The sequence below is a fragment of the Elaeis guineensis genome, chromosome 12, assembly GCF_000442705.2.
Source record: "Elaeis guineensis isolate ETL-2024a chromosome 12, EG11, whole genome shotgun sequence".
Taxonomy (NCBI): domain Eukaryota; kingdom Viridiplantae; phylum Streptophyta; class Magnoliopsida; order Arecales; family Arecaceae; genus Elaeis; species Elaeis guineensis.
The window spans coordinates 84,857,817-84,871,200 of NC_026004.2; the positions used below are offsets into that span (position 1 = coordinate 84,857,817).

The window sequence follows — 13,384 nt, forward strand, 5'->3', positions numbered from 1 at the left end:
TCGCTTAATATCTACTCTTCAATTCTCCCTTATTCTCCTCCATCCTCCATTAGAGACCCTAGTATTTGGCTTATATTGTTGATTGTTCTCGTCCATCCTCTCTTTAAAACCTTAGATCTTTGCTTATCTTATTCTCCTCCATCCTCACTTCTTTCCCCGTATTTTTTTTTTTCTTTGCATGGTGGATTCTGTGTAAGCCCTGATGAATTTTGGGGAATGGCTGGGGAGGCCAAATGGTGGAATCATTATTTACAACATGCTATGATAGCATGAGTTGGTAGGTTTCCTAGCAATGGCAAAGCCTTATTAGTGACGAGATAGCAAACTACTAGTAATTTTTATATAGATTTCTTCCTTTAGCTTCCTTAGACCTTAGTTTTTAGAATTATTTTGCTTTCTTACTTCTAGGCTTAACTTAAATTCTACTTAATAGTTTAGATTAGTTAGTCTGGCTTTATCCTTTTCATTTCTCATATTTTTTTGTAGTTTTGTACCTTTAAAAAAAATAGATGATGATAACACACCTTTGATCCAACTACTTGCTGCCCCTAAAGATTTCCAAAGTTGTATTTCCTTTTGTTTGATGAAGGTGGTTGCATCAATTCTAAAAGTTGATATAGTGAAAATTTGTTAATATTAGAAAATAATAATATTTAGGTTAAACTATCAAACATCGGGGGTTGCTTTTTACCTAGGCAAATAGAATGGGTATAATTTCATCAGAAAGGGAAAGGAAGAGAGGCATGAGGTCTTGGCGGCCCCCTCGCAGGACCAAGTAGTTTAAAAAGATGGTGGCAATTAGAAGGCAGAAGAGATTAAGGAGAGATATAGATTTAAGGTTTGTGAGTTAGTTACTTTTTTGTTTATACAGCTTTAAAAAACATACATGGTTTCAAACTTAATAGTCTGCTATGAAAGTCAAACATGATTGGACTCTTTTATAACTAATTTTAATAATAAAAGATTTGGCAAATCTTTTTGTCACATATAAAGTAATTCTACATTCATCCGCCCTTCCAGTGGTATTACAACTTTCAATATGTTAAAACTATCCATATAAGATAATACTCCCAGTTATATGGGCCCATCATTATCCTCTTCACCGACTTCTACGGTTGTTATGGATTGTAGCATTATATGAAAATATGGATGATATGAGTTCGATTCCTTAATACCATTCAGCTAGTCATGGACCGACGCTGTAAATAGTCATGAAGATAGGTATTATGTGACTATTTTAAGTAAAATTTTTAAGAATTTATTCAAATAATCTAGTAGAATGGATTAATTTTTTTTTATTATATTCATGAATTGAGCGATCTATTTCAGATGACCTACATCAATCTAATATATATATATATTTTATTAGTAAGAATATAATACCTTTTCAATGTTAGCATATGGCCCAATTCCCTAGGGGTCAAGAGAAAAATGTAGTAGACCTTAGGAGTTAAATCAATAAGAAATTTTATGTGTACCACAAAAATTTAATGTGGAGCATACCATTTCATCTTATCTGACCACGTATCTACTGCTTTTCAATGTCTATTTAATGTCCATAATTCTATCTTTTCATTTGAAATTTTGAATAATAAAATTATTTTTTTTTTAATTATGACATCTTATGTTTATATTATGACATTCTGTGTAGAAATTATGTCTTTCTATACGGGATATCATAATTTTTTTACAGGATGTCATGAAGAGAGAATGATATTTTTGTTATTAAAAAATTATATTAATTTTTCAATGACGAAAATATCTTTTCTTCTTTATGACGTGTACAGTTTTTAATGATGAAAATATTTTTTTTATGATATTTTATGAAAAAATTATGATATTTTATGTAAAAAAATTATAATTTTAATATAGAATATTATAATAATAATAAGGTATAATTATTTTTTTAAAAAAATATTTTTATTATTTAAAATTTTAAATAAAAAATAAAATTAAAAATATTAAAAAAATATTAAAAAAATAATAATTATATAATTTAATAGATGAAGCGGTACTGCGACCGGTGCACAGAGAACTTCGCTTCCACTCATGCTATCTTTGGTAAAGCGTAAAAGAGGAACCGTTGAACAACGACACGTCTACGGACCTCACGGCCCCTCTGCGCAAATCGTAGACGCCCACATGACGGGCATCGTCGTATTCGCATCCCGAGAAACACGACGAATAAAAGAAACCAAATATATATAATCTAAGGAAAAGAAACCAAATAAACCACTGTCACTATTTATTCTGTCCGAACTTTCCTCATCTCCTCTCTCTCCATCTCTGATCGTCCTCGTCTCGCCACCCCTTCTTACCTCTCCCAAAATTCTCTCCGCGAGCTCCGATGGAGGAACCCAATGGCAACCTCCGCACCCCTCTCCTCCTCGGCGGACGCGATTCCGATGTCATCCTCGACATTGACGGCGAGCGCCGCCCCGCCGGAGAGCGGGTGAACCCTTTCGAGTTCCTGGGCGCGCCCCCGCTGGTCCTGCCCCGGCCGATCCCCGTCGATCCCTTCCGCAACCACACTCCGTGTATTGCCGGGGTCTATGAGTGGTTCAAGGTGGTCCTTTGCGTGCCTATCGCCCTCGCACGGCTGGTGCTCTTCGGGCTCGCCCTTGCGCTGGGATTCTTAGCAACCAAGCTGGCGCTGGAGGGATGGAAGGACAAACAGAGCCCGATGCCCCGGTGGCGAAGCCGGATCATGTGGGTCACCAGGATTTGCGCTCGTGGCATCCTCTTCACCTTCGGGTAATCGAAGCCCCTTTCCTCTTCGTCTCCATCTCCCTCTGTCTTTATTTTTATCGTTTGTTGTTGGTGGTGGTGTTCTGATCATACTTGTAATGTAGATAACCTGCTTGAAATTTGGTTTATTTTAGATCTCTGATAGCTATGATAAAGGATCTGAATTTTTATGAGAATGATGTCTACAGAGGGGGAGTCATGGAATTATCGGAGTTAGAAAAGATAATGAAAGCAAATGAGGATGGTGGAGTTTGACCGCCCCTAATAGATTACGTATGGCTTATTGGTTCTGGTTATGCTAATGTTGCTATAAGTTTGTTATAGTGGTTCTTGGATTGACAAGCATAATTAGCTTGGAAAAACCTTGAGTTCGTTTCAGTAACAGTAATCTGATAGGAGAAATCTCTGATGCCATAAATCCAATGATTTCACTAGTAGAAAAATACTTCAATGTTTTGTGATTATCTTGGGTTCCATTACATTTTTCCTGATATTTTTGATAGAAACCCTGAAACTTTGACTAAAATTCTACAAAAATTGTTTAAACTACCAAAATCGCTTAAAACTACCAAAATCACTGAAATTGTAGAGACCGAAACTTGGTCGACCTTACTAAAACCAAATTTTTACACCTTTGCTACACCAGTCTTAACCAATGCTTGTGCAGCATATTAAATTCTAATAAGCTCATTCTGTGTAGCATGGTTGGATTTGATGTTCTTTGAAAAAGATTATGTACAAGACTGTGTTAAGATGTAGGTCAAGTCTTTTTACTTGATTAAATGCTATAATTTGCTCTTTATAATTGATATTACTTAGGGAGAAAGAATAAAAGTTAATGAATTGTTTAAACCTATACTTAGGGGAAATGAATTAAATTAAAACTAGTAGTTAAGTTTTGGACCTTTTTATTTGCTAGGAGAAATGTTTTGAATATGAGGACATAGAAGCTTGTTATTTTCCATATTTCTATGCTTTAGTAGAACATGTGCTTATGTATGCGTGCATGCAAATGCACATACACAGATGGATATGCATATTTCACATTTGTACATAGGTATACGTATGTTCACATTTGTACATATTTTGTAGCATGTGCTATGTAAGTGAGAGCACATACATTGAAATCTTGAAAGTTTAGACGGTTATGATTTGTTTACTATTTTTTCTTCCAAACTCCTTATCTTTTTAAAGTTTTGAAATTCTAAAATTATTGAGGGATAAAGATTTAGTTTATTGAGATTTCCAAAAAAAAAAAATGAAGATTTCTAAGATAGAGAGGAATCAGGACTGTAAAAGCCAAAGCAGAAAATGGGAGGAATATGATGAGATACACTGGTTGATTTTATCTTACATGTTTGGAGCAAGACCCTACATCCTTAGTTGCATTTGGTTGCGGAATAAATTTTGAGGGAATAAGGGGAAGTTATTTTGGTATTGTAGAGGAGATACAAATTTGTTGGTGTTTGGTTGGATGAATAACTGGGAGGGGGTAAGGGCAGAGGTTGAAATGCATTTAGTATGCATTGGATTTCATGATGATTTAGATTTTATCACAAGAACAGAACTGCTCTTCTACCTTTTTTGGTATTTTGGAGAGTGGATGGGGACAAAAGAGTAATTGGAGGGCTAAAATGGTAATCAGGAGGAATAAGTTTCTGCTTAGTTCTGTGGAATGAGCCTATCAAAGCTCCACCATGGAATTAGCTTATGATGTAAGTGGGAGGGATATCTCCTAGGACATCGCGATGAGGGAACAAGCCTACTCTATCAGTGCCAAAATGTTGTTTGGTGGAATAAGTGGGGCAAGTGCGAGGATATCCCCACCACTTATTCCGCAAGCAAACACTACCTTAGCAAGGCTTCATGCTTCAAAGTCAGTTTCACATGTTCTGACCACAAAAGTTCTTATTTTTGCATGATAGATACATGTAGCTTTGTGTGCATATACATGCATATTGCCGGTATGTGTATGCAATAGCAAATCAACATATGCAATGCATGTTAAGAAAAAGATATGACTTACCAAAAGAAATAGATATATATTCATACATTGCAAAATAGGAACAAAAATAAAAGATGAAACAAAAAAAAATATAGAATAAAATATAAGACATCAACACAATGTGAAGCAAACAAAGGATATATAAAATTTAAAATCAAAGGTCATGCCTCACCTTGACTTTGGCCAAGGTCCTTGTGCTCAATTAAAAAAATCAATATCACTGTACTTGCAGTGCTTCGTGCTAGATGCCATAATCCCTAATTGTCATTCCTATCAATGGTCCTTATAAATATTTTATCGAATTAGGTGATCATACTATGTCTATTACTGTTGTCAGCTACCTTATTTGTTAAGGATTACAAATTGAAGGCTAGTTTGTATGGAAAGAACTCATACAGGAGAAAAGCTGGTACTAAGATATTGATTATTTATGAAATCAAGGTGGGGATGGGTTTGCTTCAAAATTAGTATATTTTTTGAAGAAACATTAGGGGGTTTCTTTCTTATGCACATGAAAATTCTACTACATGGCAAGGGAATTAGCGGAACTCTAGCATTTTTTGCCGAACTTGTAGGATTTGGTATGGTACATGTGGATGGTTGATCAGTAAGTTGCCAATCCAGCATCAGTTGGCCCAAGGAACTTTTCATGTTCACAGAATATGCACCCCAAAGCAATTTCATTCTTTGGAGAGCTTAGAGGTACTCCAGAATTGACTCCAAGTTGTTTTGATGAGAAAAGTTGATTAACAAAATCCAGTGAAAAAACATACAAATATAGACACATTTACACACTTTTAAAATATTAAATCAAGATGGCTTAGATTGCAAATTTTATGGTTTATGCTATATTTTTGCTCACTAGCTATATTGTTACTATTCAGTTTTTGTTTCCGTTGGCTTGATGCATAGGCAAAAGACCTTCAAAATGTGTGATTTTTGGTGTTTAGCCAATTTAAATGTTGTAGATTCATGATCATGATTTTCAGAACCATGCCGAATTGAGCGATTCAGGGCGTGCTAAATCAGAGCGTGCTGAACCAGACTGACGGGGAACCAAGACGGTTTTGGCATGGAAAGTAGCACATGCCAGCACCAAGGGAGAAGGAGAGGGAAAGAAAGGAAGAGAAGGAGGGATGAAAATGTCGAATGATGCCTCGGAGGGTGGTGCTGGCCCGTCGAGGCCACCGAAGGGCTACAGAGGTGTCTGCTCTCGGTGTCGTCCGATAGGGGCTTTAACTCCGAGAGAGAGGGGAGGGATGCTACCGAACGGTGGGGACGGTGGTGGAGAGGGATCTTTGGTGCCCGTCTCCACCGTCGTTGGGTGGCCGTCGTGGCCATCGGGCAATGAAAAAAATGCACGAGCGGAGCCGTTGCATTGCATTTTTTAAAAACAATGATGAATAGTGAAGCCGGCAAACCTATTGCCGGCTTTACTATTTCAATTTTTTTAAAAGTTGAGAAACCAAGATATCCTGAGCCGGTATCGCCGGCCGTATCGGTCGGCCGACGGTATGGTTCGGTATGGTTTTGTACCGTACCGAACTGAGGCGAACCGACGAAGGCTAGCGGACCCAAATCGGAAGAAGAAAAAGAGAGAAAGAGAGAGAAATAGAGAGAAAGGAGGAAGAAAGAAAAAGAGGGAGGGGAAGGAGCCAGTGGGGCCGTCGGATGGCCTTCAGTTGGCCGTCGTGGCCGTTGGAGGGCGCAGTCTACGCGCGCGGCGCCGCGGGCGTGAAACAGGGGTGACACCCCTGTTTCGCGAGTTTTTTTAAAAAAATCTAGTTTTAAATGAAGCCGGCAAATAGTTCGTTGGCTTCATGATTTTTGAATTTTTTAAAAAAAATTTCTGAAGTCGGCAACTGGGTTGCCCACTTCATCAGTTTAAAACAAGAAAAAAAATGGAAACAGACGACGGTCTGTTTCGCTCGACTGCCCTCAGGCCATCGGCGTCAGCTTGCCAGCCGTCGGGGCCCTCGCGACGGAGGCACCATCCGTCCGGTAGGTCCCCCGAGCGCGCTCTCTCTTTCTCGCTCTCTTGAAAGTCCTATCGGGCGATACGGGGTTCGGGAGCCCTCTGACGGCCGCAGCCGGTCCGCGGCTCCACCCGCTTGATCGCCCTTAGGCCGTCGGCTCGTCGGCCACAGGGGCCCTCGCGACGGAGGCACTGTCCGTTCGGTAGGTCCCCCCAAGCGCTCTCTCTCTCTCTTTCTCGTTCTCTTGAAAATCTTATCGGGCGATACGGGGCTCGGAAGCCCTCCGGCGGCCGCAGTCGGCCACTGACGGCTCCCACCACCCTCCCTCTCCTCCTCTCTCTTTCTCTTTCTCATTTTTCCTCTTTTTTTCTTCCGTACCGCTGGTGTATCGAATTTACCGGCCGAATCGTGGCGGTTCTCCGCCTGTCTAGTACGATACAGAGTGTATCGGCTGGTTCGGCACGGTATGGAAAATCTTGCGAGAAACAGTGAAGCCGGTACATTGTCGGCTTCATTATTTCAACATTTTTTTAAAAAAAGTTCAGAAATAGTGAAGCCGGCAATGGATTTGATGGCTTTATTGTTGTTGGACTTTTTTTAAAAAAGTCCATGAAATAGGAGCGATCTCCCTTGTTTCACGGTCGTGGAGCCACAGGTGGCGTTTATGCCGTCTGACAGCCACGGCGGCCAGTCGGAGGCCCTCCGACGGCCTCTCTGTTGGCCTCCGGCTGGCCTCTCCATCGGATCACTTTTGGTCCATTTCTTTCCCTTCCCCCTCTCTCTCTTCTCTCTTTTCTCTTGCGATGACACGGCCACTGCGGCCCTCCGAGGGCCCACGTAGCCCTCTGGTGGCCATGGCGGCGTCTCCACTACCTCAACTTGCTTCCCTCCCCTCCTCTCTCTTTCTCTTCCTCTCTTTTCCTCTCTCTCTCTCTCTTCCTCCTCTCCGGTTCATCCCTTCCTCTCTCTATCGGTTCACGTAGGTCTGGTCCAGTATGGGACTGTACCGGTTCATGCTACCGGCCGACAGGAACAGGGCTGGTACCAATTTTGAAAACCTTGTTCATGATCAATAGTTCATCTTTTTATTTTGAGAGGTCTTTCATTATTTTTAACGAGGAAGCATTGGGAGCCAAATGCTCTCAAAAGCTTCCCAGCTAGCTGTAGACATATTAATGTAGATATGTATGTTCATATATTTGTATGATATGGTGCATTATGTTTTCAGGCTAACTGTTCCCTAGAAATCATTTGATTGTGGTAATTATTTCACTTATCATTCAACATAATTAATCTTTATCTTTTGTATATCCTTTTTTTTTCTTTGTTGTATCAGCTATCACTGGATTAAGCGAATAGGAAGGCCTGCATCGCGTGAGGTTGCACCGATAGTTGTTGCTAATCATGTCTCATACATAGAGCCTATATTCTTTTTCTATGAACTATTTCCAACTATTGTTGCTTCTGAGTCACATGATGCCTTGCCCTTTGTTGGAACTATTATCAGAGCCATGCAGGTACATCTGTGCCTTACTTGGCTAAATATGTTACCTGTCAAATATCTAGTTATCTGGTGTTAAATTTTAGAACTTTTTACTTTCCGTGTATTGGCATTCTTGCAAATTCAAGTTATTAAAGAGTTGCCATCTCATTTAGTTTTATGTTACATGTTGTATAGGTTATTTATGTTGATAGGTTCTCAGCACCATCAAGAAAGCATGCTGTTAGTGAAATAAAGGTAAAAGGGTTTCCAAGTTATGATATCTATATTTTGATCTAATTTCCACTTTTCTTGACATTGTTATTTTCTTCAGTTGTATTATATCAAGAAAATTACACTCATGAACTTATCATTTGTCTTTGTTTTTCTATTATCTTGGTAAATTTTGTCTTCTACCACTTTGCTGTATAAGTCATGTTTCATTTATGTTTTGGGATATGTTCTTCTAGATCAAAGCTTATAAGTGGTATTGTGTATTCTTTTCTTCTTTTAGTTGTAAAATTTAAATACTGTATTGGTAGAATAAAGAAACCGAACATGGAATGGAATTTTGTTGGCAAGGTTCATGGTGGTGATTTTGTAGCTTATTAAGGTTGGATTTGGACATTCTAAATTCAAAATCATGATCTTGCTTTATTTCTTTAAACAAAATTTTTAGATGTTGAAAGACAAGGTTTTTTCAGTAGGGATTGAGTTATACTTAAAGTAGAATTTTCTAATGATTTGAAAGATTTTGGAAAAATTCCATTGTACCAACGAACACCAAGTTGTCTTGAGCTATAATTCGTAATTTCGAAAAACACAATGATTACGAAATATTATGATTCCTATAACGTATCCAAACACAACTGAGGGTTGATTTTGAAATGCTATGGGATTGTATCATGGTGACTTATTATGTTCATGAAGATTGGTCCTTAGCATTTCAAAACATTAGGATATTTTTATAGTGCTTATCCAACAAAATTGATGAGCTCATGGGAATAAAAAGGGAAGGAAAATTATGTCCACAATAATATTGTGGAGGTTAAGTTGATGATGAAATGTTGATCTAGCCTTCATCTTTTCCTAATTCTTTGCATCTTTTTGGAAATGTAGTATAATGTTTCTTTAGGTAGTTGAGATTCATATGTAATTTGGGCTTTGCGATTAAGGATATGATTCTCCTTATGCCCTTAACCCTCTCAATCCTAGTGAAGGGAGGCATTTTTCACAATACCTCTAAACCTGTCAAGCTAGTGAGGGCTAAATTCTATCTTTGGTTTATTTTACAACCACCTAGAAATGTTATCAGCAGGTTATGTAGCATCTTTGACCAAATGATAATGGAGACTGGTTGATCCTATTATATATGATTCATTCAAAACATTAATATGATTTGTTCATCTTTTTTTTCTTAGATTTCATGAAATATGAGGGAAATTCTGATGAACTATGACTACAAAACACAATATTTATGGATTTAGTGTTGTTGAGCTTTTTGCATATGAAAAACAAGGCGAACATAGACCATCTAGGGGAACAGACACCAAACATAAAAGCAAAAAATAAAGAAAAATCCACTCTGATGTCACTAAATGTAGGTTCCTGCTTTTGTAAAGGAGAAAATATTTCCTTTGGGAACCTGGTTACCTGGTCAATTGTAACACCATCATTTTGAGGCTTGTGGCCAATGGCAAATCCAAAAGGGGGGCAGCAAGGGCTGTGTACCCCCGGAAATTTAAAATCCCTCACATATAGACTTGTTCATGGGCTAGGTTGGGCTTGAGCCCATGGTCAACACAATTTACTTAGGTCCGGGCTTGGCCTGGCCCTGTCTGGCTTGGCTTTCAGTCCTACCTTCTAGACCCAAGCCTGGCCCTTTCTCGGGCTTTGGGCTTCACGCTGGGTCTCAAGCTTCCTGAATTTTTTTAATTTAAAAATAATTTAAAAAATGTTAAATATGAAAAAAAAGAAAAATATTTCTAGCAACCTACAACATGTCTATCCATTAAGTTCACATATCAACAATAATTGTTGGTTAAGCACAAATACATCAAATTAAACAAACAACACGAGGAAAATAAAAAAATTTGGACTGGGCCTCCTTAAATGTTTTTTTGTTACATCTAGCAAATGTTACAGCAAAAAGTGGGATGATTTCCTTGAGTCTCTAATGACTTGATTTGGATGAAAATATTTTTTTAGCTTATGAAGATGGGGGGAGTAAATTTGTATTTCCAGACCATCTTTTGGTTAGACTTTATTTCATCCCATCTTGCATAGCTGATGAGAAATGAAAAATGGAAGATTGGCATGTCTGTGTTTTGGTTCTGCATGGTGTTCCTGTGCTTGATCTGCATACTTGTATAGCAAAGTTGAAATGTGACAACGATCAGTTGATGTCTTTGTCTTTTTTATTCCCTGAATATTTAGTTATGCAATTTGCGCAAATGTATCTTGTTACTTTAATTTTTTGATCCATTGTTTTGTCCTCTTTCGTCCCTCTGCAGCTTAGATTTCTTAGTGTCAGTCATAACTAGCATATAGTTGTAGTGTCAACACTATATGAAATGCAATTTTTTTTATTTTTTTCAATTGGGAGAGAACAAAACTTGCTTTTGTAACTGAGTATATAAAATAGCACTTCTTTTAATAAAATGTCTCCCTGTATATTAGCTATGTGATACAGAAACATGTTTTCTAGGACCTGAATTCAGAGAAAGGCTTCATGCAATGATTTTCCACGCGTTTTACTGTTTCCTGAGGGAACCACTACAAATGGGAGGTTTCTTATTTCATTTCAACTTGGCGCATTCATTCATGGTTTCCCAGTTCAACCTGTGGTTGTGCGCTTTCCGCATGTACATTTTGACCAGTCATGGTAAGTGTCTTTTTTTTTGCCTTTAATATAATCTTTATGCATGAGGTATGTTTCTTATTGATGCCTTCTGCCATGATACATTTGATATCATCTAATTCAGGGGGAATATTTCGTTGATGAAGCTCATGTTCAGAATGTTCACTCAGTTTCACAATTTCATGGAGGTACCTCTATCTTTTTCATAATCTATACAACCTTTTTGTTTGAGTGTTTAAGTGCTGTTTATTAACTTCATCATGCTTGTTTCTATCTGCAATTGCTACACACCAAAAGTCTACAATTACTTTAAAATTTAAATCCAGGTTTTTAGGTTTGGATGAAAACAGCTCTTAAAAGCTCATAAATTTTATTATAACCAAAAATTGTCAAGACACAAAGGTCTCGTAAGAAAAGTCTTAGATCTTAATATCCAAAATTTCTTCATCTCATATGATACTAATTAACAAAGAATGCTTCAATACTTATACATGCTTCACTCTTTTCAAATCTTAAATTCCATATTTATTTATTTACTATATGAATGACTAGTATATAGTATATACATTTATCAACAGTTGTAATTGAAGTAATGCTAATTCACTGTTAGGATGTCATATTAGCTTAAAATACAGAATCCAAAATGCATTCATATACCCACTTTTTTTAAAAATTTATTAAACACTATGTAGGGGTTTAAAATATGTTTTAGATAACAATGGAACTCCTAATTGGGATAGGAAGAATCAAATTTAAAATTCCAAAAACCTTGTGCCCATGCATTAAAATGCGTTCTAGTTTCATTGCAGCAGTGCCCACTGTGTGCCTCTGGTCCACATCTTGTTTTGGCATGGCATAGAATGCAGCATGCGTTGTGTCAGCCCCTGGTCAGCATGGGCTGCATGAACAGAACTTAAATTCTTGATCACAGGTAAACTCATGACAGCAGAAAAAAGGCTTTCTTCTGCTATATTAATAGTCACAAAATTAAGTCTGAAGCAAATGTCTAGGTCTTCAGGTTTTCTGGCTTCCAAGTATTTCTTCCTAACTTTTAAATCTTTAGTTTGCTTTCTTTAGGTTAGAAGCAATTCTCGCAGTCCGAATGCCACAAGAAGAGAAAAAGAAACTATCACAATATTCAAAGCAACAAAATAGTCAACTTAGGCTTCAGTCTGTGCATACCTATTGATCACACTTGAGGCACAAATTTACGGGAAAGCATTACTTTAAGCTATTAATTTTCCTATTAAGCGAGGCCAAACTCAAAGGCTTGCCCTAGTAACAATCATCCTAAATTCTCTTGAAGTTCTCAAATGTCAATCCACTTCTTAAGATTATCAAGACATTGTTGTGTATCATTTTTTCATAATACGTACTAGACGAGAGAACGTAGCCTATTGTTGTTTCATGTATAAGACTATTCCACCTAAGGTTCGCAATGCCAGTATCGGGCGCTCGAATTGGTCGACTGGCAGCACGGTTTAGTATGCCCTCATATTGTTTTGTACTAGGCTTGAACCGACACAGTAGGGCTGAGGGAGAATAGGAGGAAGAAAGAGAGGGGGGGGAAGAGAGCCTTCAGAGGTCGCCGAAGGGCTGCGCTCGCTAGAGAACTGGCGAGGGGGGGGGAGGGAGAAGGAAAGAGAGGAAAAGAGAAAGAGGGGGGATGGAAGGAGAGGGGAGAGGGAGAGAGCCTCCAGATGCCCGTCGAGGCTATTGGAGGGCCGGAGGAGGTGGATCGAAACAAGGGTACTGTTTTCTTTCTTTTTTTTTTTTGGGATATACTTCATCTCTGATATTTTGTATTTTGGCGATATCGGATGAAGTCAGCAATGCCCCTATTCCAATTGGGGATTAAGTGAAGTTGGCAATGGTGTTGCTGACTTTACTCGATATCCCCCGAAAAAAAATTAGAGTCTTTCAGCCCTCCAATGGCCTTGACGGGACTCCAAAGGCTCTTTCTCTCCCTTTATCCTTTCATTCCCTTCTCCCAACTCTATCTTTCTTTTCTTCTCATTCCTTCTCTCTCCCCCCTCTTTGTTGGCCCACCTTCGGCCCTCCAGAGGGTGCAGCACTCCTTTGGCGGCCTCGGCAGGCCTTTGACGGCCTCTAGAGGCTCTCTTTCCCCCCTCCTCTCTCTCTCTCTCTCTCTCTCTCTCTCTCTCTTTTCCTCTCTTTTCTTCTCTAACCCACCCTCCTTGTCTGTGTCTTGTTTCGAATGCTGGAACCGTCCCGATTTGTCACTAGTATGGTTCCACATGCCCCAAACTAGACGGTTCAGGAGGGTTCCACAATCACTAATTCCATCTAGTCTT

The 13,384-nt window shown here is 38.6% G+C and overlaps 1 protein-coding gene across 1 annotated transcript in view; it reads left to right on the forward strand.

The window, feature by feature from the left end:
• The first annotated feature begins 2,227 nt into the window (after window positions 1-2,227).
• LOC105034130 (lysophospholipid acyltransferase LPEAT2) overlaps window positions 2,228-13,384 on the forward strand; it is a 46,524-nt gene continuing 35,367 nt past the window's right edge. Inside the window, exons 1-5 of the mRNA XM_010909180.4 lie at window positions 2,228-2,754; window positions 8,066-8,246; window positions 8,408-8,467; window positions 10,930-11,093; window positions 11,194-11,257. Coding sequence (XP_010907482.1) covers window positions 2,348-2,754; window positions 8,066-8,246; window positions 8,408-8,467; window positions 10,930-11,093; window positions 11,194-11,257 — 876 coding nt within the window. The 5' untranslated portion in view covers window positions 2,228-2,347. The remainder of the gene's footprint in view (window positions 2,755-8,065; window positions 8,247-8,407; window positions 8,468-10,929; window positions 11,094-11,193; window positions 11,258-13,384) is intronic.